The 26084-nt window shown below is 51.4% G+C and overlaps 1 protein-coding gene across 1 annotated transcript in view; it reads right to left on the bottom strand.

The window, feature by feature from the left end:
• Window positions 1-26084, bottom strand: part of RALGAPA2 (Ral GTPase activating protein catalytic subunit alpha 2) — a gene marked incomplete at its 3' end in the record, with an annotated part of 116770 nt that overhangs the window by 2341 nt on the left and 88345 nt on the right. The window contains exon 39 of the mRNA XM_080615981.1: window positions 9994-10115. Coding sequence (XP_080472107.1) covers window positions 9994-10115 — 122 coding nt within the window. The remainder of the gene's footprint in view (window positions 1-9993; window positions 10116-26084) is intronic.

The raw sequence follows: 26084 nt of genomic DNA, 5'->3' as shown, positions 1-26084 counted from the left end.
GTGACCTGCACCCCCCGTGCGGGGCCGTTACGTGTGGGCTGGGGTGGCTGCAGCCGCAGCTGCAGCACTTCATGGCTCAGCACCACCAGGTTTCGTTGCGATGACTCCCCCACAGGTGCTGACGAGCGGCGGCCGGGGCTGAACAGGTCTTAATGAGAGAGGGGCCCGCAGCTCTTGGAGCCCAGAGTGAAGAACAATGGGGGTGAGAGGGGGGCAGGAGCTGCAGCCCGGCCCCTCCTGCGCTGCCTTTGCTCCACAGGCTCCGTGTCCTTACACGCGGCACAGAGCCCTCGGAGGTGGCCGCGCACGGGGTGTGCTCCGCTCCCTCTGCCGGGGCTACCCCTCAGTCCCTGTGCTTTGGCTGGAGACCCTCAGGCCTGGGTGAGCTGGGCACTGCTGGGGGCTGCAGCCAACCCAGGTCCCGCCGGCAGGCCCCGCCGTTCACAGACCGGCGTTTGCATGTCCAAGGCAATCTGTACTCACCGCTTTGTCCCGCCGGACACGGGACTGAGGGGAAACAGCGCATTAAGGAAAGGTGAAAAACCTGACTTTGCGGTACGGGCATTTCTGTGACAACCGCGGAGCTGCCGGGCAGGGGCTGAACCAGAGCTGGGTGCTGCTGTCTGCAGGGGGAGGGAAGGGCTGCGAGGGAGGTGTCGCGCCCCACATTCCTGCGGTGCGGCAGCGCGGCAGATGGTCAAAATAATGCAGTTTTCACCCAACAGACGAGCTCGAGCAATATTCATGCAAGTGCAGAACAAAGCAGGGCCCGCGGCTGAGGGCAGGCGGCTGCGGGAGCGGGGAATAGGAAGCAGGGAGTGAGGAGCGGGGAGCAGGGCTCACACCTCACTCTGCTCCGCATCACCAACCCGCACATTCCTGCAGTGCCGGCTCTCCTGGCGAGCCCCGAGCTGTGCCACCAGCCTGGAGCTCCCCAAACCGCCGTGATTGATGGGGCGGCGGCAGCTGCGGAGTGAGCCCCGGCCACAAAGGAGGCAGCTCCATACAAATATTGTAATTCCACTTGCAAGCTGTCTGGCACGGGCCATAATTACTTGGCGCCTTGCAAGGGAGCTGCAGCTCCGTGCGGGGCCGGGATCAGCCGTGCGGGGCGAGGGGGCTGCCGAGAGCCGGCGCCGCCGGTGCCGCTGCGGAAGGTGCTCCCGGGAGGCTCAGCTCCCTTCTGCAGCGATACAGAGGCGCGTCCCCTCTCCTGCCGTGTGTGTTTCAGAGGGGCACACACGGTGTGAAATCAGACGCTGTCAGAACCGGGCAGCAGCGTGGCAAACACCGAACATTCGCTCTCGACTCACGGGGGTCAGTGCCTGACGTGTACAACTTGGCCAAAGAATTCCCACAAAGGGGGGAGCCCAGCGGCAGCATTCCCTGTTTCCGGGTGAGCACCGCCGCGGGTGCTGCCCTGCAGCCCATTCCTGGCGGCTGCCCCATCCCCGATCCCATCCCTGGCCACAAACACGCACAAACGGGCCCGGCCGTGGCCAAACACTTCCCGCAGCGGCAGGTCCCGGCACCGGCCGTGCCCGGCACAGCAGAGGGAGCAGCAGGCGCTGGGATGGGCGCTGGGCACCGCAGGGTGCAGGAAGCACAAGGAGATGGGGCTGAGGTGACAGAGACAGGCAGAGACAGACCCGAGAGCCCCAGAGCCGCCATGCACCGAGCGCAGGAGGAGCAGGAGAAGCAGGGCTATTAGTGGTGGAGCACACGGGCAGCAGCAGGGGAAGCATCGCTCTTACCTGCGGCAATTACCGTAACGAGACCGGAATTTATTCTAATCTGAGGGGAGAGAACACAACAGGCGTCAGAGCAGCAGCAGCCGAAACCGGCCACGGCATCACGGCAGTGGCACCCGGTGGGTGGCTCCAGTGTAAGGACAAGTCGGGACCCAAAGTTCACCCCGGTATCCCCAGGGACCAGAGAGAAACGGGTGCCCCCGGGGCTCGTCCTGCCCCAGCTGTTCTGTGGATTGAAAACACAGGGAGGGAAACGCTGGAACACGACGTGACCTTCAGCTCCTGCCGTACTTGCCAATGTGGTGCGAGGAGACGTCAGGCTCTTGCTTCAGTGACACCTCCAAAGATCAAATTGAGTTAAGATCTGAGGCTTCACAGATCCCCTTCTCCCACACGCGGCAGGCTGGGCAGCACAGGAGGTGCACAGTGACAATCCCTGAGCACAAACCCTTCCCACCCATAGGGAGTCACTCACACAGGCAAAACCCTGCTACAGGCAGCCCTGTGCCCGCCTGTGAACACTGCACATGAACGCCCATCAGAGGCCTCCATGGTCTCTTACAGGTAGAAATGCTTTATGCAGGTGAAGGATTAAGCTCTTAAAGTATGTTCCTTGCAGCAGGGGATTAAGAATTCAGTTATTAATACAGATACAAATACACTTTAAATGAAGAGTCACCTTCTGGAGAGCTTTTATCATCTTATATCTACTGACCAGAACAAAGCTGGTTTCTACAGCACCAGGGCACATGCTCTAGGACAGAAGGATCTTTGAGCCATTTCTCTTCAACTTGTGAAGCAGAGTAACCCTCCTGGAAGCAAAACAACTCCTCTAGACCACCCTCCACTATACACACATACACCCTCCACTATACACACATACACCCTGCACCGTACACACATACACACACCCCCTGCACCACACACACATACACAGCAGTGTTGGTACTGATGATGGACAAACAACTTGGGATTCTATGGAGAGCAGAGGCCGGAGCCCCCAGCACTGCGCTGCCAGGTCCAGCTCCAAACCAAAGCCAGCCGAGCCCTCGCCAAGGACAGCACATGCGGCAGGCCGGCGCTGAGGCATCTCCCCTGGCAGGCCCCGGGTGCAGTAACGTCAGAGGGCTCCTCTCAGCCCAGCCAACCACCTGAAGGCTGCAGTGTGTCAGTGGTTGAAGGTCAGGGCTTCATGTGTTCAGCAAAAGGATCTCATGAGCTTCTACTGTATGGAAGACCAGAAAGGTGGTCCTTAGTGTGCAGCCCAAGCAGGTACAAACAGATCACGACACGGTGCGTGGTCGTTAAGGATTCCGAATGTTCATACTTGAGAAGGCCCATGGAGTTTTCACAGCCGCCATGACCTGTCCCCCTCATCAACCCATCAGCTGTGACACATCTGTGGCGTCTTTGTTTTCCTTCCCAGTAAATGTGAAGGTAGAAAATTCCAGAGGGAATCATAGCAGCAGTTAATTGATCCACCCAGCATGGTGATGTGCTCTGTCCTCCTCTCACCAGGAGAGACTGAAAGCACATGAGCAGCAGCACCCTGAGCCTGCCTGACCCAGGGGGGGCATTTGGAGGAAACCACAGAATCACAGAACCCCAGCCTGGTTTGGGTTGAAGGGACCTCAAAGCTCCTCCAGCTCCAACCCCTGCCACGGGCAGGGACCCCTTCCACTGGAGCAGCTTGCTCCAAGCCCCTGTGTCCAACCTGGCTTTGAACACTGCCAGGGATGGGGCAGCCACAGCTTCTCTGGGCACCCTGGGCCAGCGCCTCAGCACCCTCACAGGGAAGAGCTTCTGCCTAAGAGCTCATCTCAGTCTCCCCTGTTCTGGCAGGTTCAAGCCATTCCCCTTGGCCTGTCCCTACAGGCCCTTGTCCCGAGCCCCTCTCCAGGTTTCCTGCAGCCCCTTTAGGCACTGGAGCTGTTCTGACTTGACCCTGGCCAAAGCCTCCTTCTGGCACTGCAGTCTGCAGCAGCAACACTGTACCAGCATGGCACCAGCACTACACCAGCACTGCACTGATGTGGAACTAGCAGTACACCAGCACTACACTGCCACTACACCAGCACTACAATGGCACTGCACCAGCACACCACCGGCACTGCACCACCACTACGCTAGCACTGCATTGGCACTGTATCAGCACTGCACCGGCACTGACATGGCACTGTCACTTCACTAGCACTGCACCGGCACTGCACTGGCACTGCACTGGCACTACACTGGTCCTGCACTGGCACTGCACTGGCACTGCTCCTGCACTCCACTGGCACTGCACCAGAGCTCTCCTCTGCGGCTGCAGGGCTGACATGCATCTGCACAGGGAGCTGTCACCGCAGCACAGGGCCCATCAGGTCACACCAGTATTTCCCCATCCTGTGCTTACGACCGGTGCGAATCCTGCCCTGGCCATGGTCTCTGCCGCAGGTCATGGCTGCAGAGCTGCTCGGAGCCGGTCACTGGACCAGGAAGCAGCAGGAGCACAGGCTGGGCCTGGGGCTGCGCTCATCCCACTCCACTGCAGACCCCGAGGGAGCAGCAGCTCCAGCGCTGCGCTGTGTCCTCACAGGAGGCAGGCAGAGGGGAGATCCTGCAGCAGGGAGTGCAGAGGAACAGCAGCTTCCTGACCGACCTGCATGGGGTCACCATCTGAACCAGGCCTGGTCCTCTTGCAGTGCCCTGCTTCAGCCCCTTCAATCACTGGAGCTTGGGGGTAGAGCTGATGCCACTCTGATACCCACTCTGGTATTCACCATGAGTTTGCCCTGGTTAATAACAGACCAGTTCCAACCCCTACAGGGACAATCAGAGTTTGACTGACTGAGAAAGTATTTCTCTTTCATGTAAAAATACGAACTATCACACTGTCAACATGCACAACTGAACCCAAAGGGTCTGACAAGGGCACATCCCACAGAGTACTGAGGATGCAGGAGCTCCTTTTGTTCCCTCATACAGTGCTTGAACCCTTCAGACTGCTAAATGCATAACTGGCTGATGAATTACGGAAGACTCCACAGCCTGGGAAAGGGCTTCACTTGCTGCCCGAGTCCGGAAGAGGAAGAACCTCTGGCTTCCAGTGTTGTCCCTGCAGCTGTAACAAGTGCTCCTGTGGCAGGAGCGTGCACTTCCACCCAGGCACCGCTTCATCGTGCAGCTCAACTGTGACTCTGTTGGCAGCATCCATGTGTCAACACAGGGATTGATCCTCGTGCTTTCTCAGTTTCTCAGTTCTCTGCTCCACCTCCCCAAGCTTCTCCTCTTTGTTTAGGGCCTGGACAACCTCTACAGTCATCCGGCACCTGCACTGCACATGCTCCTTCCCACTCGGACCTGGAAATGAGCTCGTGCTAATGACTGGACTCCTTGGGCTCCCTCCGCGCTCCAGGGCAGCGCCTGTACTGGAAAAGGCCAGATTCAGCTTTGAGGTCCAAGCCCGTGTCCAAGCACCGTGTGTAGCTCCACAGCAGCATCCCAGCCGTGACGACTGTGGGGCAGGGTCAGCACGGCCTCTCCTGCCAGCAGCATCTGGGATTCCCCATGTCCCAGTCACCAGAAACTCGTCTTTTCATTCCAGGCTGCACAGTCACGTTGATCCGACCCACACTCGGGTGTGCTGTGCATGCTCCAGCAACACAGCACTGCGGCTTGTTTCAGATCTGTGGGTTTTAATGTCCAGCCCCCTCTGGCTTCCCTAAAAATATACTGAAATATTACACAGAACCTGGAGAGACTTTTATTGTCTCACCCAGACCTGGCCAAACACCTACAGCTTTGCAAGGAAATGCACAAAGAAGTAAAACAAACCCCAGAAAACCCAAGCTAACCCAAGGAGAATCATTACTCTATTAGCATTATAAAAAACACAGATCTGTTTATGACAACAGGGTTGGTTTTGTTTCTGTCAAAGGACAGATTTTAAAATTGACATGGCCATTTGAAATACTCCTTTTTTCTTTGAAGTGGGAAAGATGCAGCTGGGCATCCAGCAAAAAGTGTCTTAAAATAAAGCTCATCTCGCTTGTGGGACACTCAAGGATTTTCTACAAGGATTGTAAGTGTGTAGAAGTCCAGAGACAAAGGCAGAGCGTGTGTCACCTTTCCAAGAGAAAGGCTGCAGAGTCCCGGGCTTATGTAAATCACAGGCAGGCGTCAAACCAAGAACGCTGCAAACCTCCGCAGTTCCTCAACTCAAGTGTTGCTCCTGGGCAATGCTCTAACATTCATTAAAGAATCCATTTATCAACAGATAGCACATGGCAGACTCTTCCAGCACGGTTTTCCTGACGCTCCACTGAAAACAGTGCTTTAAACCACAGAAATGGAAAGCAAGACCCTGGGATGCTTCTGCTGTGCTTCATTCCACAATAGCTGCTAGCCAAGATGCACACTCTATCCCTCCTGATAACGTCAAGCATTATGCTTTATTTTCCAAATCATTAGCATGCACAAGGATGACCTCATGGTGAACAGATGCACTTGGATATGGCAGTGATTAGATCAGTCCTCTCAGCAGTCAAGTGTGCCCGCTCCAGTTAACCCTTTGAGCACCAACTGCAAGTCCACGCTGCTGACAAGCAGAGCTGGGGGCTGCCTCCAGAGCAGAAATCTGCCCCTGTGAGCCTAAAGGCCTCTTTCCCCTCCTGGCACACCTGACTGCTTCCATTTCCTAAGGGCTAAAACCATTCTGGCTGCTGAGCTCAAGTGAAAAAGAAAACCCCAAACAACAAACCAACAAGCGCTCTTTAGTCCCAGAGGTAATTAGAGTTGGAATGCTTTTGTATCTGTTTGTGCCTGCTTCAGTTTGATGGCGTTTCTTCAGGAACACACAAGCATTTTGGTGAATAATTGCTTTTCTTTTTGGCTGAGGGAGCAACAGCAGGAAAAGATAGCAGCTTAAACCCCATCCCCGAACCTGAGAGAAATCTGCAGAGGGAAAGGATAAGAGTAATTCACTAGTGTTGGATTACTGAGGATTTCCTGGGCTGACTCTCAGACCCAGCCTAATTAAAATACAGCATGTAATGTACCAGTTTAACAACAAAGGCCCGAATTCTCATCTTTTGTTCCTAATCTGCACATCCCCTCAATGAGCTCAGGGATGCCCATTCTGCCTACCAGGAGGCTCTTCCAGCCTTTGAGATACATAGAGCTCTCTGTGCTACGTGAGGGGAGTTTCAGGCTCTGCTTCTGAAAACAGCAAGAGAGGGTCTCAACTGGATGATTTTCATGCACCTGCGAGGCCATGTGTGGAAGCGGAGAGCCAGGGCATCCTTGTAAGAAAGCCCCATCCCAGCTGAGTCCAGGGGCAGCATCCCTGGGGCACCATCAGAAAACATAAAAACATTGAGTTCAAATAAATAGATGACAGTTAATAACACCCCAATAATGTGTGCCATTAACAGCCAGATAAGTGATTCATTTCACAAATCTGATTTGCTTCTTGTACCGTATTGACTGATAAAAACAAGCTTCAGTTTAAAAAAAAGCACACTTACTCACTGCCCCCTTCTCTCGCGCACATGTATACGCAGCGATGACAGGATTCCAATTAACTGGGATTAAGATCAGAGGAGAATTCATCTGAATTTTACCTGAACAGTTTAAGCTGGGCAGCTGCCTTGTTACCGGAGAAGGGGAAGCACAGACCTGTGTCAGCTCCACTCATTCACTGCTCTGTGATTCATTTTTTCCATTTCAGAACAGAAATTCCCCTCTCACATGGACAGAAACACCATCCCCGATCCTCAAGCAACAGGCATTAGGGCAGGTGAGTCTAAGCTTGGAGTAGGTCTAAGTGCCCATGGCACAGAGGGACAGGCTGTGTGCTGGAGAACACAGAGCAGTGCTGCTCATGGCTGAGACCGTCCTGCTTGCCCCCACTGCACCCACACTGACAGCGGCTCCAGTAGAGTTTTACATCCCTTCCTATTCCTAATCACCAGCAGGAATGAAGAGATGCAGCAAACCTGGGCCAGCTGCACCCAAGCTGGTGCGTTCTTTATTTCTGAATGCTGCTGGTAGCATCCCCCCAGTCTAAGCCACAGCAAAGGCGGGAAAATGCTGAGGGATGCTTGGGATCTGTGCACAGCTCCACACAAGGCTGTGGGACAGGGACTTGCCGTGTAGCAGCTGCTGCCTGGGCCGGAGCTTTGCAGTTTGCATTCAGCCTCCTTGCTCCTTGGGCAAGTGATGGAAAAAACATCTTAATGGTAACCCCTGACCCGACTCTCGGGAACATCCCACTACAGATGCAAGTAAATCACTGGGTAAGGTGAGGAAAGTCTCTGAAGCAAAGGGTTTGATGCCGGAAATCAGGACCAGCCTCCAGTTTTTTGTGACATAAATTCTGATGTTTGGAAGTCCAAAAACCAGGACCTGACTGTGGCAGGCTTACTCTTAAAAACAAATAAAATCCTGAAATCACAAAACCACATTCAGGTACTACTGGTTTAACAGTGCTCTGGCAAACTAAAGTACGTATTAGGAAACATCTTAAATAGTTTCAGCATAGAAAACGTATCAGAGACTTCAGAAAGTATGACTCCGGCATTACCAAATGACTGTGTCCTTGCTTGTCAACCTGAATTTGCAGATAATACGATCACTGTGTGCCGCAAGAAGAATGTGAAAGCGAAATACAATTATGCACAGAGCAAAGCAGTTAAAATACACCCATAGAGCTGCACTTTGATTTGCTGATGCGTCAACAGATAGTGATTCACAGCGCGAACAACACTGGCACGCAGGCTCCACGTCTATTGAAACCCATCATTTTTTTTTGTCTCAGACTTCTGGCAGAGTGTATAAAAGAATTTAATTCACAGCTGTTCTACTTTTTAATGTAGAAAACATTAATCAAAGCTTTAAGTTATAAGCTTTTCTAATGTTGTTTAGTATTCCAGTTCAGCAGAGATCAATAGAGGCCATCGCTGTGTTTCTTGACGCCTCTCCAGGAAGCGGAGGCGCGATTATGTTAATGGCCCAGCTCTCCTCTCCTCCTGCCAGCTTGCTTATCTCCACTGCCTGCTGCCTGCTGCTGCTGGCCACCAGCACCGGCCCTGCAGCCTTCTCTTATCTCCCAACAAAGCTCCGGGAGCTCCAGGACCGGAGCCAGTAACGTTAAACAATGGTGCACGCCTGATTTTATTTGTAAGTGATTTATTTTGGTAAATTTAATTTCTTCCTTCAATTTTTCAGTTTAGATGGAAGATATTTGCTAACAAGTCAGGCTAAAGAGAAATAGAGCAGATGTCCTGCAACATTTAGACAGGTTTGAAATAATCTATTAAACAATCCGAAAGAGGAGCAGGGAGTAATGAGAAAGTGCCAGTTTCCCCTCTGAGTGTAAAAAAGGGATTAAGGAATCTTTGTTAGGGAGTCCAGCACACGGGGACCATACACTTTTTGGAGGCTGGAAAAACACATCTTGGGGGCACTGGAAATCTGCATTTCAGAGTCAAAGCTGCCTTTCAGGAGGCGTTTATTTAAACGAGAGCAAAGACAGAGCAAAGCAGCAGTTCGTGTCTTACTGGCTGCTCGCTAGCATCCAAGCTCACAGCATTACATCTCCATCTTTCAGCAAGGCTGATGAGTGCTGATCAGCATTCATGTGTGTGTATGTACATACATATAGATACACACACGTATACACGTATGTGTATCCTTCCATACATTAACCCAACTCAAGCAGGCTCCAGGCCAGGTGTGGGAAGGCAGCCTGACCATGTATATTGAAGGGATCTGTTAGCATACTGCTGGCTGCTGTGGTTTCCGTGCAGAGCACTGCTCTTACATTTCTTGTGCATTAATCCCTGACCCTGGTATCTCGGCAGCATAATCCCCATTTAGCATTAGTAGCAACGGCTTCTACTGCGAGGAACTCTTTCTCGATAAGTAAGCACCGATTCAGGCATAGCTTTTGAACAACATATTCCCAGCTCAGCAAGAAACCCATCCTCCTGAATGGACCAGAGCACATTACTGAGAGAAAGTTCATTAACCTTGCTAGATTCGGGGGTTAACAGGATAGCTGAAGAAAGGAGCACAGTGAATAGCTCTGATGCAAAACAAATTAAAATGAATGTCATCGTTCCTTTTGATATTCATTAGTTGTTTCAGGGGAAGAATGGTCGTCTTAAATTTGCAAGCATTTATCTACAAAAAACAGGTGTACATCTGCCGCTCAAGTGCTTCTTAGTGCTAAAGAGAAGAAGAACGTGCAGAGACTCACCAGTTCCACCGAGGGAGTAGCTGGGAGAGGGAGAAAAGACCTGAGTGGCAAAATCCTCAAATGTCATTACTTCTTTATGGTTCTGGATTATTGCTTCGAGATACAGAGCTCGTTCCTCGTAACTGCAATGACCAGGTTAAGGAAATGTGTGTGCACGGTTAAATGCTGTTACACAGAGTCCACCAACACCAGCACTTCAGATCGACAGCCACACTAACCAGGCTGTACACAGCCATGGCAAATTGAGGACCAGACCTGCCCACTGCTGCTTAACAGTTCTGAACACGCTTAATGGCTTGAAACTCAGGGTAGAACCTTTTAGCTCCATGAGTGCAAAGTGGTGACCCGGTAGACCTGAGGGACTGCTGCAGCTACTGCGGGCAGAAGCACGCCCCAGGACTGCAGGCTTGTTTAAACCAAACCTCACCTTTACAGACAAGCTGCAGCACTACGGAGGGTTTCCAGTACACAACATTCCCACTGCAGCCACCCTGCCAGGCTAGAAAAGAATACTGGATTGGAGAGACAAGCTGCAGGACAGAGGGAGAACACCACCCCCCCACCCCCTTATTTCCAACCCCATTTATTTGATCACTGTAGTTCTTGAAAGAAATTAGCTGTAATAAACCCAGCTCCTTAAAGCGTATGGTTTGTCTGTAGGCAGGTGCTGGAAGGTGCAACCTTCTGTATCCTAAATAAGCCATGCACATTGGAAGAACTCACCCCAGCACTCGCATGCATTATAGTCTGCATAATGCAGACAACAAAGCAATCTAACATCAAGACTATTGCCTTTTAATTAAAACTCGGCAACCTGGAACACACAGCATTCAAATGTGTAATCAAAAACCAATAAAACTTACAAGCGTAACAAGCTGAAGCAACTTTCCAGCTGTCTTAATAGGACCCCTGCTTGCGGCAGCTTTTCACAGCAGAGAAAGCAAATCTCTCCCTTTGTGTGCAGCTTCTGTTTTCTCAGAAGGTGAATCAGACGCTTCCAATAACAGGATAACGCCTGAAACAAACCTACAAGGGGCTGCAGCACCTCACATATGACTTTCTGCATTACCACTCGCAGGAGCCACTCTGACATCTCATTCTCTGTTCCCTCGTATAAAACAAAAGTTTCAGACCCTCATTATTGTGTCTGTGTGACTGGAAACACGTTCTAACACGGCCAGCGGGAGCAAAGGCAGAGTGAAATGTGGAAATTAGGAGTAGCGAGAATAACACAGTGACAACACGATGCAGGTGAGGGCTTACAATTGAAAAGCATCACTAATTCAAAGTGAAGTGCCATTTGTGGCTTTCATCACATTAACAAACCCCTCTGAAGCAGTGTTAAAAACAAGCCCCCAGAATCAAGCAGTGTCCTGGTACTGCAGAGCAGGGCACGAGGGCCAGGGCTCTGCCTAGGGGGAACAAGCTAAGACAGCCCGCACGTTCCTGCAGGCCCGGTGGTGACAAAGGGGGAGGAAAGGAGGAGGCCGAGCTCTGCCCTGACGCGAGCAGAGGCGGCTCCATCCGGGATAAACCTTCCCACGGACTTCCCGCCGGAGCCCGCAGCGGGGACATCGCTGCGGGCCGCTGCAGCGCGCGCCGCCTGCCCGCGGGATGCGCCCGTTTCCCCGCGCGCCTCCCGGAGCCGGCAGAGCCGGGGCGGGCACCGGCCCGCGCGCGGGGCCGGGCTCCCGGGGGCTCCGGTAGCGCGGGGCACGGAGCCGGCGCGTGCGGGCGCAGCGGGAGCGGCCGCGCCGTGGCGGGAGCTGAGAGCGCTCTGCGGGAGCGGCGCCCGCGGCCACCTGAGCCCGCGCCGCTGCCCAAGGAGGCCCCGCACGGGCACGCAGAGGCGCGCGGGGCGGCGGCTGGCACAGCGCAGCTCCGTGCCCGGCAGCAGGGAGTGAGGAGATGGGGACGAGGTGACGGCCTCGCCTCGAGCGGGAGGATGCCCCCGGCCACACAAAGGACCAGGAGAAACCCAGCCGCAGAGCTGGGCAGGTACGGAAAAACAGCAGAGCTGAGCTGAAGCCAAGCTCCAGGGAGCTGCAGCGGCTTCAGAGGAAGATCCCCGTTCCTACGAGTCACAGAAACCCAGACTGGGTTGGGTTGGAGGGGCCTTAAAGCTCCTCCGGCTCCAACCCCTGCCACGGGCAGGGACCCCTTCCACTGGAGCAGCTTGCTCCAAGCCCCTGTGTCCAGCCTGGCCTTGGCAGATGAAGAGCTGACAGCAGTAGGTGCACACCACAGCTCGGTGAGGGAGACCCCCCCTTGACCATCACCTTCCTCAGCTGGGCACACCCCTCGCGTCTGTCCCGGGCTCCCCAAAGCACAACTGCCAGGGCCACCACAGCTTGATCTAAAAAGCATCAAGTCACTGCAGGAAATTAAACTGAACTCTGCTGTCTATTAATACGTACAAGGATTAGGGAAGACAGTTTGGATTCATTAAAAAAACCCCAAAACTGAAGTTTTACCAAAGTTTAGGAATTCTAATGCAGGCATTAGGAACATGATGAACAAGCTGTGAAGTACCCTCCAAAAAGTACCTCCAGCCTGTATGTACAGGTCAAAAAACAGCGTGGCACCACATGTACCACATCATCTCTCACACAAAACCTTTGTAAACTTGTTTGAGTTGAGCTGCTTGTCTGCAAACCAACCCACTGCTTTGCTGCTCACTTGTGTTCGTGTCAGAGTCTTCTGCCACCACCACCTTCATCACCTGCCAGGCACTTGGGAGTCCCAAGGGACGTGCTTTGAGGGTCTGAGAGAATAAACATAACATACGCAGAGAATAAGGTGGATGGGGGTGGAGAAGACTTGGCATTTCAACACTGTTTGTACACGAGTGGTCCCAGACCGTCATTTTCACTTGCAGCCTGAAAACGCTTCATGTTTATGCCCAGGTCAGAGCACGTTCCTCCAGAGAGTCACTAGGGCGAGACGTGACCTGACAAACTGCAGCCCTTGTACATCTGCTGTGCCATTGTCCTTAGGAACCAGTGGTGGGATTTTACTGACTTACATGTGTTCAAATGTTAAACTGCATCTTCTTACTGTTCTGTGGGGAAACACACAGAATCAACTAGGTTGGAAAAGACCTTTAAGATCAAGTCCACATGCATCCTCCTTCCAAATGGAGGATCAGAAGAAGACAGAAGGTAGAACTTTTTGACAATGCACCAGGCAGTGTGTGGCTCTGACCTACAAGCATCACTTCCACATCTAACCTCTACAACAACACAGAGCCAATTTCAGACCCACAGCTTAAAATGCAGAGACTCTGAAAAGCCTTCAAGGTCCTTCTCATCTGGGTTCTGCAGGTGAACTGAGTCATCCTGGAGTCAAGAGCTGCCCAACGTTTCCCTCTCTGTGTATACACACAACATTGAACCATAAATAACTGCATTTGGAAATGGAGGAATACAGAAGATGATCCTGAAAATTCAGAACTTTTGGTTATTAACCTTAACTCTGTGCTGACCTTCAGCAAAAACATCAGCTACACATCACCCACCCTTCCCCACACTGCTTTTAGCAAATCAAACCATCTTGGCAGCATTTGTGTACGCTCACCCCTCTCTGGAAACCACTGCGTATCTTGTTGACACAGCGCTCTGCTCATGCAAACAGAGACAAAAGTATCTGTGGTTTGTGAACAGGCGAAGGGAGGAGTGATCGGCTGCTCTCCACGGCTCAGTGTTCATCATCTGCCAATGCCAAGGGGCTCCTGCCCCGGGACTGGGACCCAACTGCTTGGGTCCGTGGAGAGCACACACTGAAACAACTGTTCCTCCAGCTCCAGGGGGACTGCCAAGGAAGCTAATGCAGGCTATTGGCACCAACCTATTGTAATTCCCATCTGTGATGTGCATCCCACCCTGAGAAGGGCTTTCAGGGCATCTGGCCAGCAGAGAAGCTGGAAGTATAGAGGTCGACAGCTCTTTCCAGTTCATCAGACATCAAGGCTGTCTCCATGTCCACATGCCAATTCCCTCTTCCACCCAACCAGGGAGACTGGAAGAAAGAAAATCCTTGACCTTATTATTTCTCAGGTGCAAGCCAGAGCTTTCCAGCCTCACTGGAGCTGTGGTGGACTCTGTTTTATTGACTGCCCCGTCAGGATTGCAATACCAAAGAACTACTGTTCAGTCATTTCTGACCATTACACATATTTCAGTCTCCTCCTAATATATACTGTAAGAACCAAAGATGGTTCCACAAACAGGTTTGCTCCTGACACCATGATAGGGTTTTGGAGACAAACAAGGACATAAATGTTTGGGACTTACCAAAGTTGAGTAAAGCAGGGACCATAAAATGGATCTAACATAAATGGTAGATGACCTTGATGCACCTAATTGGCCTCCTTAAGCTCTGCACAAGACTGAGCTGCTGTGCTTTTCAAACGTGGCAGGCAATCTGAGTGTGAAACCCAATCTGCTTGATAGGGCTTGCCATCATTTATGGTCTAGTGACTGTCATAGTGCATAAATTTAACTGGAAACTTTTGGGGGAATTTCAGTAACGTATATCCCTCACCAGGCAGGTGCAATCCAACCATTCCTGTCAACAACTGCACATTTATGGGCTTTTTTTAAACCAAAGCATCTCAGATGAAAACTTTCCAGGGCGATGCTTGTCTTACACTGGTCAATGCAACATGTGAGACACGTTTGGCGTGAGGCTGAGTCCACCACGTCCAGCTCAACCCAACGGTCGGGTTGAGTGCCACGAAGACCATCTGTCTGGAGGCAGGGCTCCGTGCTCGGCCCCGGCGAGTGCCAGGTCCTCCTCTGTACCCACAGCAGATGATCCCCCGCTGCCAAAACCAAGAGCTCATCCCCTCCACTGCACAGCTCTCTGCCTTGCCGCCCCTCTGTGCAGAGCCTCACAGCAGGCAGCCCTCTGACTGCTGCACTGGGAACACTGGGGGCACCCCCGGTGCCAGGGGTGGCTGGGCCCCAGCACCCCAGAGTACATGAGATGGGACTCACTGAAGCCCACGGCTTGGGGAGGTTTCAAGTGGATTCTCTGTTGTGGAGCATTTGCCCAGTGCCTCAGCACCAAGTCTGGGGCTCTGCCACCTCCCCCTGTGCATGGGGTGACAAGAGAACCCCAGTCCTGAGGGGTGGAGATGGGGCTGCAGCTACTGCAGAACACAGCAACACAGCACCTGTGACTGCTGCAGTGCTGCTGCAAGGCACACGGCTGCTGCTGCAGGGCACATGGCAGGGCTAATGCTGCAGGGCACACAACTGCTGCTGCTGCAGGGCACATGGCAGGGCTGCTGCAGGGCACATGGCTGCTGCTGCAGCACTTCCCAACATGCAGCACATTGGCTTCCTCACAGAGGGTTGCCAGGAATTACTTCAGAGAGGAAAGTGAAACTAAAAAACAACAACAGACCCACATTTCACGTGGTTTCAAACCATCTCCGTCGAAATCAGCAACATAAGAGCAGAATCCTACGGGAATGCCCAAGGCTGGAAGCTCCGCTCACATCTGCAGTGCGCAGTGCCCAGGGTGAGCTGGGAGCACAGCCTGGCACCTCAGTCCTGTGCTGTGGGAGGAATTCTGTGTTTATTAGGAATAAGGCAGAAAACCAGCTTTCATCTTGATCAACTCCTCCTCCTCCTCGTGGGAAGCCCGGGAGCAGACACACCATTCTGTTACAGCCCAACCATTCCATAGCAGGATGAAGGAACAGAGGTTGGAACTGGCTGATTTTTAAGGTCCCTTCTAACCATCCCATGATTCCTGATGCTGTACGGTCCTGCACTTCCACGGCACATGTTTATCCCTATTTGAGGATTTTTTGTTCTAATGTGGAGCACTTGTGGTTATCTCCTAACAGGACCTCCTGCTCCCCTGAACAACCACTTAGAAATGCAGCTCAGCTCCCTCCTTAGTTTTGTTCTCACTGAGATCATTCCTAACCCAGCAGAAACTCAACACCACAGCAGTGCAAGCACCACACACACACGTGCACTGCACATTCTGCATTGTGCACTCGTCCTTTGCATGCCCCAGGTCCGTGAGCAGCTGTACTCCATGCTCCATCACGCTGATAAGGCTTTGATTAAAATACTTCAATTGATTACAATGATGACATAATTGCCTATTATCCGCTCGTGCAGCAGCAGCCCGACTGGGAAATCATTCCGCAGGGCACATGAAGATGTAACCACCAAGATGCTATTTCTGAAAGTGTTCTGTATCACAAGAACCACTGTGACTTCAGTTACACAAGTTTTTGGCCAGCAAACTAGTGGGCCATGATTCCCCCTGTGTAAATTTTCTCTACAAGTATCCATGTAGTTCCCTGTCCAATCCTGAGAGATTCCCAAAAGGGATGGAAACTGCTCAGGTCTATTGAAAGTCACCTTCCCAGTGCTGCAGAGCACAGATGCAGAGGTCCTCTCTCCTGAGGGCAGTGGGGTGAGTTACCTTACAGAATCGCAGTCTGGTCTGTGTTGGGAGGGACCTTAAAGCTCATCTAGTTCATTGGGGGCCAGCTGGCCCCTGGCAAGGATCTGCACTGCCTCCCAGGATGAGATTCCATGTGGAGCTCAGAGGAAACCTCCATATCTGAGCTGATGGAGCTGGGAAGCTCCCTGTGCAGATGCTCTGCAGTGAGCACAGCCTGTGCCCTGCACCTCTCACCAGGGATGCAGGGAGCTGGTCCTGGGGTGTGCTCCACCAGAGCCAACCTTCCTGTCCTTCACCCAGCCTTTAAGGAAGGTGCAGACCTGCTGCAAGGGCTGGGAGCCTGTTATCAGTGCTCTCAGCTGATGGCAAATGCTGCTGGTAGTCACTGACAGCTTAAAATCTTATAATGAAAAACATGAGAGCCCATGAAAGGCTAAGAAAGAGGCTTATAAAAGTTGTGTGTGGTTATCCTGGTGTAATCGCACACATGAGAACACACAAACAGATGCATATGGACTAACGTGCACATGTGTGTCTGCACCAGTGCCTGCACCCCGTCAGTGTGTTTTAACATGACTGCACTCACTGCCGTGCATTCTCCAAGCACAAGCATGTTCACCTAAAGTCAAATGTCACCAAACTGGTACCCTGCCTCTTAAAACCCTCAAACACACCAGCTCTGCTCTCAGCCCACTGCTGCACAGAGCATGTCAAGGAGGGGTGCAGGCCACTGCTTGTCCTCAGAGCCCATGTTCTCAAGCTCCATCACAGCACTATCAGAGTGAAAATACAGCTAGGGATCTTCCAGGATAACAGCAAACTCAGAGCCATTCAAAACCTGAACGTGCCTGCAACAACCGAAGTCATTCCCAGCTTTGAAAATCAAACAGCCAAAGGCAAAAGAGGGAGATAATGACAGGTTCATAACTCAGAACTCTTGAGACCTGCTCATCAGACTTGTAAGACAAGTAACTTGCAAGATAACTTTGCTATAGTAAATCAAAAGTCCACTTGTGTCTCACCATCACATTTAAATGATTGGGGAAAGCAAGCAGGAATTATCAAAGTACTTCCCTGCACATCCACCTCAGGAATCTGGACGCTTGGGAAGTGGAAGGGGGATAACGGCTGACGGCTTCCAGACAACAGGCAGCACGAAGCAGGGACACCCCTGCAGAACCACTGCTGGAAGCAGGGAGGAACGTGGCTGAGCTACGTGCCCTGCTACGGCAGGGGGGATTGGACTAGATGATCTTTTGAGGTCCCTTCCAATTCCTAATGTTCTGTGATTCTGTGAGCACCAGCAGGTCTCTGGGGCAGAGGGGTCCCCGCAGGTGCTGAGACCGCTTCAGTGCTGTGCCACCCCTCAGATCCCCCAGAATGAGGGGATGGCTTTGGAGCCTCCATCCAGGGCACCTTTCTGCAGCACAGCACCTTTCCCTGCAAACTGGCCTTTTCCCTAAGGCAGCATCAGAATTCCCTCACCTGGACAATGCCTGCACTGTGGATTGCGGTCCTGAGACACAGCCCTCCCCTCGACTGATGTCCAGCACTCTCCCCACAGCACTCACATCACTTACCAGCTCAGCAGGCAGCCAAACGGCAGCCCTGCAGAACAGGCAGGTGAGATAATGGGCAAACCACCTACTAAATCCTCCTGTGTTAAACAGCAGGAGCCCACACCAACGGTGCACTCCCACAGATAGCTCCAGGAGCAGGGAGGTGGGCTGGCCACTGCAGACACATCCATCAGATGAGATTATACCCATCTACAAAGCTGCTGGTAGAAGCCTGTGTTTCGGGTCTGGGTGAGGGAACATCTTTTCAGGTGAATTTACAATCAGATTTTGTCACCTACTAAAGGTTAATAAAACCATCACTGTCAGTTTGGTGAGAGTGCAAGCATCAGGCAGCTCCGACCAGGACAATAATCACACAAAATAACTCTGCCCCCTCTAGTTTATTACAGATCTTTTCATGATTCCTGGAACTACCACTAAATGGCTCAGTTTCAGCTCTTATTACACCTGACAATTTACATTCATTACAATCATGGATCAGCAATGTGGGGCTTATTATCACATCCATCCCGAGTGACACCATTTGCAAGCTGCTCAGCACTAAATGTACTTGTTGCTGCAGTGATACAGGCTGGGAAATTGCTCTGCACTAGAGGGTAGGAGGGAAGGATCGGTCAGGCGAAGGTGCCAAGGAATCAGTGGGAATGTCCAGCTTTAAATAAAGAAAATGAATGTGGAAAGAGAAGGGGAGGTTTAAGATTCCCATCTGGCTTATTCTTAACTGTTGTAGATATTCCAAGGCAGAGCAGACCTGGACACTGAGCAGGGGATCTCCTGGGCACAGGACTCCAGGTAATGGACACAACACATTGAAAAACGTCTTCCCAGGTCTGACTTGTGAACCATGAGACCACAAGAGCTTTGTGGGGCTTAATCAGCTGCGTGCAGCTCTGGTGTCCCCAGCATAAGAACATCCCTAGCTTTGGAGCAAGTCCAGAGGAGGCCACGAGCATGCTGAGGGGCTGGAGCACCCCTCTATGAACACAGGCTGAGAAAGTTGGGGCTGTTCAGGCTGGAGAAGAGAAGCTGCGTGGAGACCTCAGAGCAGCTTCCAGTGTTTGAAGGGGGCTACAAGGATGCTGGAGAGGGACTCTTCATCAGGGACTGTAGGGACAGGACAAGGGGAATGGCTTGAACTTGCCAGAGAGGAGACTGAGATGAGCTCTTAGGCAGAAGCTCTTCCCTGTGAGGGTGCTGAGGCGCTGGCACAGGGTGCCCAGAGAAGCTGTGGCTGCCCCATCCCTGGCAGTGCTCAAGGCCAGGTTGGACACAGGGGCTTGGAGCAAGCTGCTCCAGTGGAAGGGGTCCCTGCCCGTGGCAGGGGTTGGAACTGGAGGAGCTTTAAGGTCCCTTCAACCCAAACCAGGCTGGGGTTCTGTGATAACAAGGACCCTTGCCAGGTATTTTCTGTTTCTGTGCCGATGCTGTGTAACCTGCCCCAGAGCTGGATGCAGGACTGCAGGGAGGCTCCCCAGAGCAGAGCAGAGCAAGGGGGGCTTCCACTGGAACAGATCGCTCTCTCAGCTTTGACACCACTTCTTGAAGACCGGGCCCTTTCAGATGAATTTCTGATGTTCTTTGAAGTCCCTGAGTGCTGAGTAATTTCAGACCTGAAAGGAGATCATGGGGATCCTGAAGAGGAAGGGGAGAGCAGGAGATGAATCTGTAATGAGGCATCAAAGTTGGTGGAGACAAACGGAGGAGAATCCCTATAGACAGTGCCCTGGGAAGAGGCTGCCCAGCAGCAGTGCTGCACGCTGCTGCCATCCTAACACATTTCCAGTGCAGCTTCTAAGGGTTCTATTTATTCACGTTGTTTTCCAACCGTTGTCGAGCCTGCAGTTTCTCAATGAAACACGTGTCCAGCTGCCAGCTTCCTCAATATCACCTTTCAATTCAAACTTAATTGTAATCAAAATAAGAAACGATACCAGAAACATTTCTGAACGAGTCCTGCTTCACTGGCACCTTGCAGCTCATACAGCTACAGCTTTTGGAAGGCTACAGTGTTCAACTGCTCGAGAAACAGGCACATCTCCTGAACTCCGAGCTGCTGAGCATCCTGGATGACACTTCCCTCACCAGAGGCCAGTTTATGGCTATCTAACTCACTCTCCCAAAACTCAACCACCAAATCTCAGCCTGTTTTAAAACTGGTTTGTACCACTTAGTTGGCCACTGCTCTCTCTTCCTGTGCAGCTCCACACTAACACTTCCCATATACATATATGGGAATAGCTCCTGGTTCCTCATGACAAACTATTTCTTCCCAGTCCCTAACAAAAGGGGAACAGTGTCTCTGGCAGAAGTAAAATTAGCCACAAGCAGCCCATCTCTATGCAAAGCCATCCAACTACACCAGTCCCCCACCACGTGCACTGCAAGCAGCCTGCAGGATTTGATCCACTTGCTGCAAAACCTTCACTGCAACACAGGATGAGGCCATCCAAATAATTTCACTTGCTGAATAACTTTGGCAATCCCAGCCTTGTCTTTGAGACTGATTTTAGCAGACTACAGTGATCACTGCACCGTGAGCTTTCTATTTTAAACCCGAGCTGTATGAGTTGGAACAACAGCAGAAACAGCAGCACACTTCAAATTCAATATCTGGCTTTTCTGCAGCATCTGTTTTCAATAGAGTTTTGCCTCTGCCGTGGTATTTGTCTGTGCAGGCACACGGTTACCTGATCCCAGGGCATCACGCCACGACTATTACTGCATATTTCTATTAGCTACCTTGGGCAAGGTTGGGCTACCCCGTACTGGAGCGCTCCTCAGTGAGCAGAGGCTGTTCTGAGCTCAAAACAATGGCCAGCACTTGGGAATGAAAAGGGAGAAAGTGAACATTAGCACATCAAAGGCCCCTTTCTGAAAGAACAGAAATTGCATGATGCACACTTTAATCTTTCTGACAATCTATGCATGGATTGAACTGGGTTCTATTTTTCACACAAATGTGAATGCTTGATACGAGGACATCTTTACCAACAGCAAAGGAACAGAGAAAGACGTGCTCGTGCAGCCTTTGAACTTCTAAAATATGGATTAACATGCAATAATATTTAACAATGGATAGAATGACATCCTTCTCATCTCTCCTAATAAACCCGCAGAACATCAACCTCATTTTCCAGGCAGCACAAAGAAAAACTGTTATAAGTATCTTAATTTTGAAAAAAAACCCCACCAAAAAGTGATTTAAGAAATTAGTAGTAAATATGGGCAATATTAAAATCTTAAAGTATATATCAGTATGATGTATATCATGTATATATCAATATGATGCATATCATGTATATATCAATATTAACATCTTCATGCAAACATAGAATCATAGAATAGTTAGGGTTGGAAAGGACCTTAAGATCATCAAGTTCCAACCCCCCTGCCATGGGCAGGGACACCCCACACTAAACCATGGCACCCAAGGCCTCATCCAATTTGGCCCTGAACACCGCCAAGGATGGAGCATTCACAACCTCCCTGGGCAACCCATTCCAGTGCCTCACCACCCTCTCAGTAAAGAATTTCTTCCTTAGATCCAATCTAAACTTCCCCTGTTTCAGTCTGAACCCATTACCCCTTGTCCTGTCACTACAGTCCCTGATGAAGAGTCCCTCCCCAGCATCCTTGTAGGCCCCCTTCAGATACTGGAAGCTGCTATGAGGTCTCCACGCAGCTTCTCTTCTCCAGGCTGAACAGCCCCAACTTTCTCAGCCTGTCTCCATACAGGAGGTGCTCCAGTCCCTGATCATCCTCGTGGCCCTCCTCTGGACTTGTTCCAACAGTTCCATGTCCTTTTTATGTTGAGGACACCAGAACTGCACACAATGCTCCAAGTGAGGTCTCACGAGAGCAGAGCAGAGGGGCAGGATCACCTCCTTGGACCTGCTGGTCACGCTCCTCTTGATGCAGCCCAGGATACGGTTGCTTTCTGGGCTGCGAGCGCACACTGCAGCCGGCTCATGTTCATTTTCTCATCGACCAACACCCCCAAGTCCTTCTCTGCAGGGCTGCTCTGAATCTCTTCTCTGCCCAACCTGTAGCTGTGCCTGGGATTGCTCCGACCCAGGTGTAGGACCTTGCACTTGGCATGGTTAAACTTCTTCAGGTTGGCATCAGCCCACCTCACAAGCGTGTCGAGGTCCCTCTGGATGGCATTCCTTCATTGCAGATCAGTTGCCCATCACAGAACAGCCTCGGTGTGATTCACTTCAGTGGCTCTTCTGTTCAGGTAACTAAGGTGGAATGGGTCCAGTGCTCATAGGTGTAAAAGAAACTATTGCTAAAGTATGTACACAACACGCATTACACTCACAGGCTCCTGCTGCTGTAGGAAGTGCAGAGGTTTCCGCACATGGGTCTTCTCACATTGCACAGAACTTGTGCTGGTCAGCACAGAGAAGCAAACCCAGAGGAGCTACTGCCTGATCCAGACAGCCCAGTGCATTTCCTGCTGCTGACAGCATGAGTCCAAATACTTGCGGAGAGCAGAAAAGGGACTGAAATAAAAGACATCCGCGAGTTTCCCTCATTTAAACAGAGCTGCATCCTCCTACCAATCAGCTTGCAAAGGAATGGTGTGGGTTTAGAAATGAGCCTTATTAAACACACATGCTGAACGAATTTGTTCCTAAAACCCCCTAATTCCTTTGGTTGCAACTCGGTCACAGCCGGTGGAATGACACCTCAGGAGAACTGAGCTGAGGTCACAGCCCTGGACCAAGGAACATCACCAACAGACAGCGTGGAGGCACGGAGGCTGAGCCTCACACAGGCCTGGTACAGAGCACAAATGGTGCAATCCCGAACAGAACATGTGCACTTCCCCCCAGAATAGAGAAAACCACGTTTTCCTTGCAGACATGAAAGTTAAAGTACCTCAGGGACACAAAGGAGCCACAGACCATGTTTGGATTCACCTGCATGGACTGCTGACGTGTGGGGTTGACTATGAAAGGATGACCTGGAATATGGAAATACTGCAAAAGGAACTGAAAATAGCCAGTGTGGAAATCTCTCTTCCAGGGCAACGAAAACACTCAGCAATCACATTAGAATTGGTCCAAAAGAGGAAAGGGGTGTGAGGAAACCCCTGACAGAAGATTAACATGGCTCAGAACTGTCCCGACAGAGAAGTTTGCTGGTGCCCTACCTTTAGGCACCATGACCTATAGAACAGCCTTGAAGGTACAACAAAACCCGGGGCTCATTTCCAGGAACACCAGCATTCCGAAGGCAGCAGCAGTCACTTTTCCACACACGCTGGGCCCAGCCCCAGCCCCAGGGCATGTTTCAGCTCCTGGTTTGCTCCTCCAGGGCACAGCACTGGCTGAAGCATGTGCCGGGGAGCACGGCGGGACGGGACAGATGGTCTGCCTGGTGCTGAAAGGGGCTGAGGCACCAGGGACGGCTTCAGTCTTGTCCTGAATATTTAAGGTAGGCACAGACCAGGCCGAGGCAGGTAAAGCACAACCGCAGGACTACGACACTGGGCTGCAATGAACAGCAACAGATCATGAACACAAAACCACCCAGCAGGAAGCATCCTCTTCCTCTCTATCATCTCTCTGGCTCCCGAGTCGGGCAGGACAGCAACCTGACACTGACATTCAGCACACCTGCCAGACTAGATGTTAATATACGTCTTCCAAGGTAGGTCTTCCTCAATCCCCTGGTGCTCTGAGCTGTCACTTCCTCTGCCCAACCAGCGACCAGGAGTTTACCTGCATTTAAAACAAATGCAACTGTTCTATTCAATCTGCCTAAATCACTGCCCCAGCGTGCCGCTGCACAGCCAAACACACAGAGGAGAAGCAGCACAAATACCCAAAGGGTTTAGGAACCTCTGTCCCACTGTCTGCTCACAGCTCTGGGTGTCAATACAATTGTCTCTAGGATAACTCCAGCAGTGCTGGTGGGTCCCACTCCATCCTAAAATCTCATTCTACTGAATACTACAAAAATCAACCAAACAAAACAAAACCCCCAAACCACAAAGGTTTCTCAGCCCTGATGCTCTAAATGTGACAGAAAGATGAAGGGGAGGAAAACGTGTGCCTGCATGCATCCTATTTCTGATGTCCTTCCAGTAAATGCAAGAATGAAAAGATGGCATTTTGTGTACTGCTCTCAGCATGTCTTCAGTGATCCAAGGGAAGACTGGAAGTTGTTGTTTGGGGCATCCAGAAGAGCACTGGAGGCTATAGGACCCCTTTATTTGTAACCACCAGCGTTACAGGGACTGCAACCCACAGGAAAAATGGAAACTAAAATACAACCTCTCCCCTTCGCCTCCCGGATCCCAGTACTTTGTGTTGACTTCTGGGATTCCAAACTGCACATTGCTGTGGCATTTAAAAACAGGGAGACGCTGGCACGCGGATCCCATTCAGCAGCTCCGGCATACCAGGGCTTTTCCGAGGCGCAGCACACGCTAAAAGTTCATTAATTAAACAGTGCTGGGAGCAGATGGACTGGGTACCCGGGCTCTAATTGCTCCAAGTTGGGACAGGGGTTCACAGGCCTTAATGAGCCTCAATAAAATGAATGATTACACACCCATCACAATTAGAGGAACCTGTAAGATGAGCTGAATTATCATGGCAACAAGTCATAAAACAGGGAGCACAAAACCCAGCGGGCCCTGCAGAAGCCTGGGCAGGAAACCTTCCTGAATGAAAGCTGCTCTGGACTGGGATGAATCCTCTCCAGTGCCATGGCCATAAAGCTGCTCTGTGGTCCGGTGTGAGGGTGCAGGGTCCTGGAGGCATGAGCAGAGTGTCCCGGGCACCACGGCACCCTGAGGGTGAGCAATGGCAACACAACACGGCAGTGAGCGGAGAATCAACCGGAGAACAGGATCCCCGTGTCACACATGGAATACGCTGCTGGCAATAAAGACACTGATGCTGCTTTTTACCCTCCCTGTGAAATGGAGATGTCAACCGCCAGGTACAGTAGAACCAGTACAGACAGAAAGCATGGCTATGTGGAAAACTGTGTAGCTGAGGTTACTCACACTGACAGACGGGGCTGTAACTGCTGCTCCTGCAACTCCAACCCTTTGAGTAATTAATTTAAAAATTAAGGCCAGAAAACCAATCCCAGTCACTTCCATCTCCTGCCACTGGAGCTGCCTGTGCAAACGGTGGGTTTGGAGCCCCTGACTTCCCATGCTGGCAGTGCAGGGAGGAAGGGGTAAGATGGAGACAGAAATTCACAATAAGGGGAGGAGCTCACTCCTGAGATAGGGAGTTTCTGAACACCAGCATCAGCTCCTTCCCCACAGTAACAGCTCTGTCCTTTATTACTTACTCTGGTGCTACATCACCTCCTAGGTGTGAGCCTGGCGACACAGCCCTTCAAACCAGAAGCCAACCTGCAATGCCAGGAAGCAAATTAAGTCACCGGGATGGCACAAGCTGTGGTGAGATCCTGCATGAACAAGAGGGAAAATGAATCCACGCCAGCTTGAGGCCATTTCCTGAATTTTAATGACTTCTCTTTCATGATGCTGCATTTCTGGTACTGAGGCTTTGAGGCAGTGAAACACTGAACGAACCCAAGTGAGCGTGTTACTGGGTTAACACGAAGGTACCCAAGTGACAACTGCTGAGGAACACCACGCAGCCCAGCTGAAGGGTGGCAGGAGGAGGCCAGGTTCATTTATGGGAACCAATGCACTGCAGACTGGCAAGGCTTTAAAGCTCATTCATACTGTTACACAGGTGAGCATGGCTGAGGCGGATAACCCTGCACAGGTACAATAAACCTGGCTGAAGTCACAAGCTCTCACCGACACCAGCCCCAGCCCAACTCAGAGCATATTAAAACCAGCACGTGAACTGAGATTACTGTTTTTAAACAGAAGATGCTGTACATGTACTAGATTGCTGCAAGCATTAAAGAAATCATTAAGAGCCATCTGCTCCTGTTTGTACACTAGAACCCTGACAGTTAATCTTACGGTGAAACACACAAAAGCAGGATACTGAGGAAAGACAAAACACAAGTTGAGTACACCAGCCAGGGAACCCACCATGGAGCAGGGCTTCCTCCTACTCCTCTCTCTCT

This window comes from Psittacula echo (genome assembly GCF_963264785.1).
Source record: "Psittacula echo genome assembly, chromosome: 4".
Classification (NCBI taxonomy): Eukaryota; Metazoa; Chordata; class Aves; order Psittaciformes; family Psittacidae; genus Psittacula; species Psittacula echo.
The sequence above is the reverse complement of the archived record's forward strand: the minus strand, read 5'-3'. Positions and strand labels throughout refer to the sequence as shown.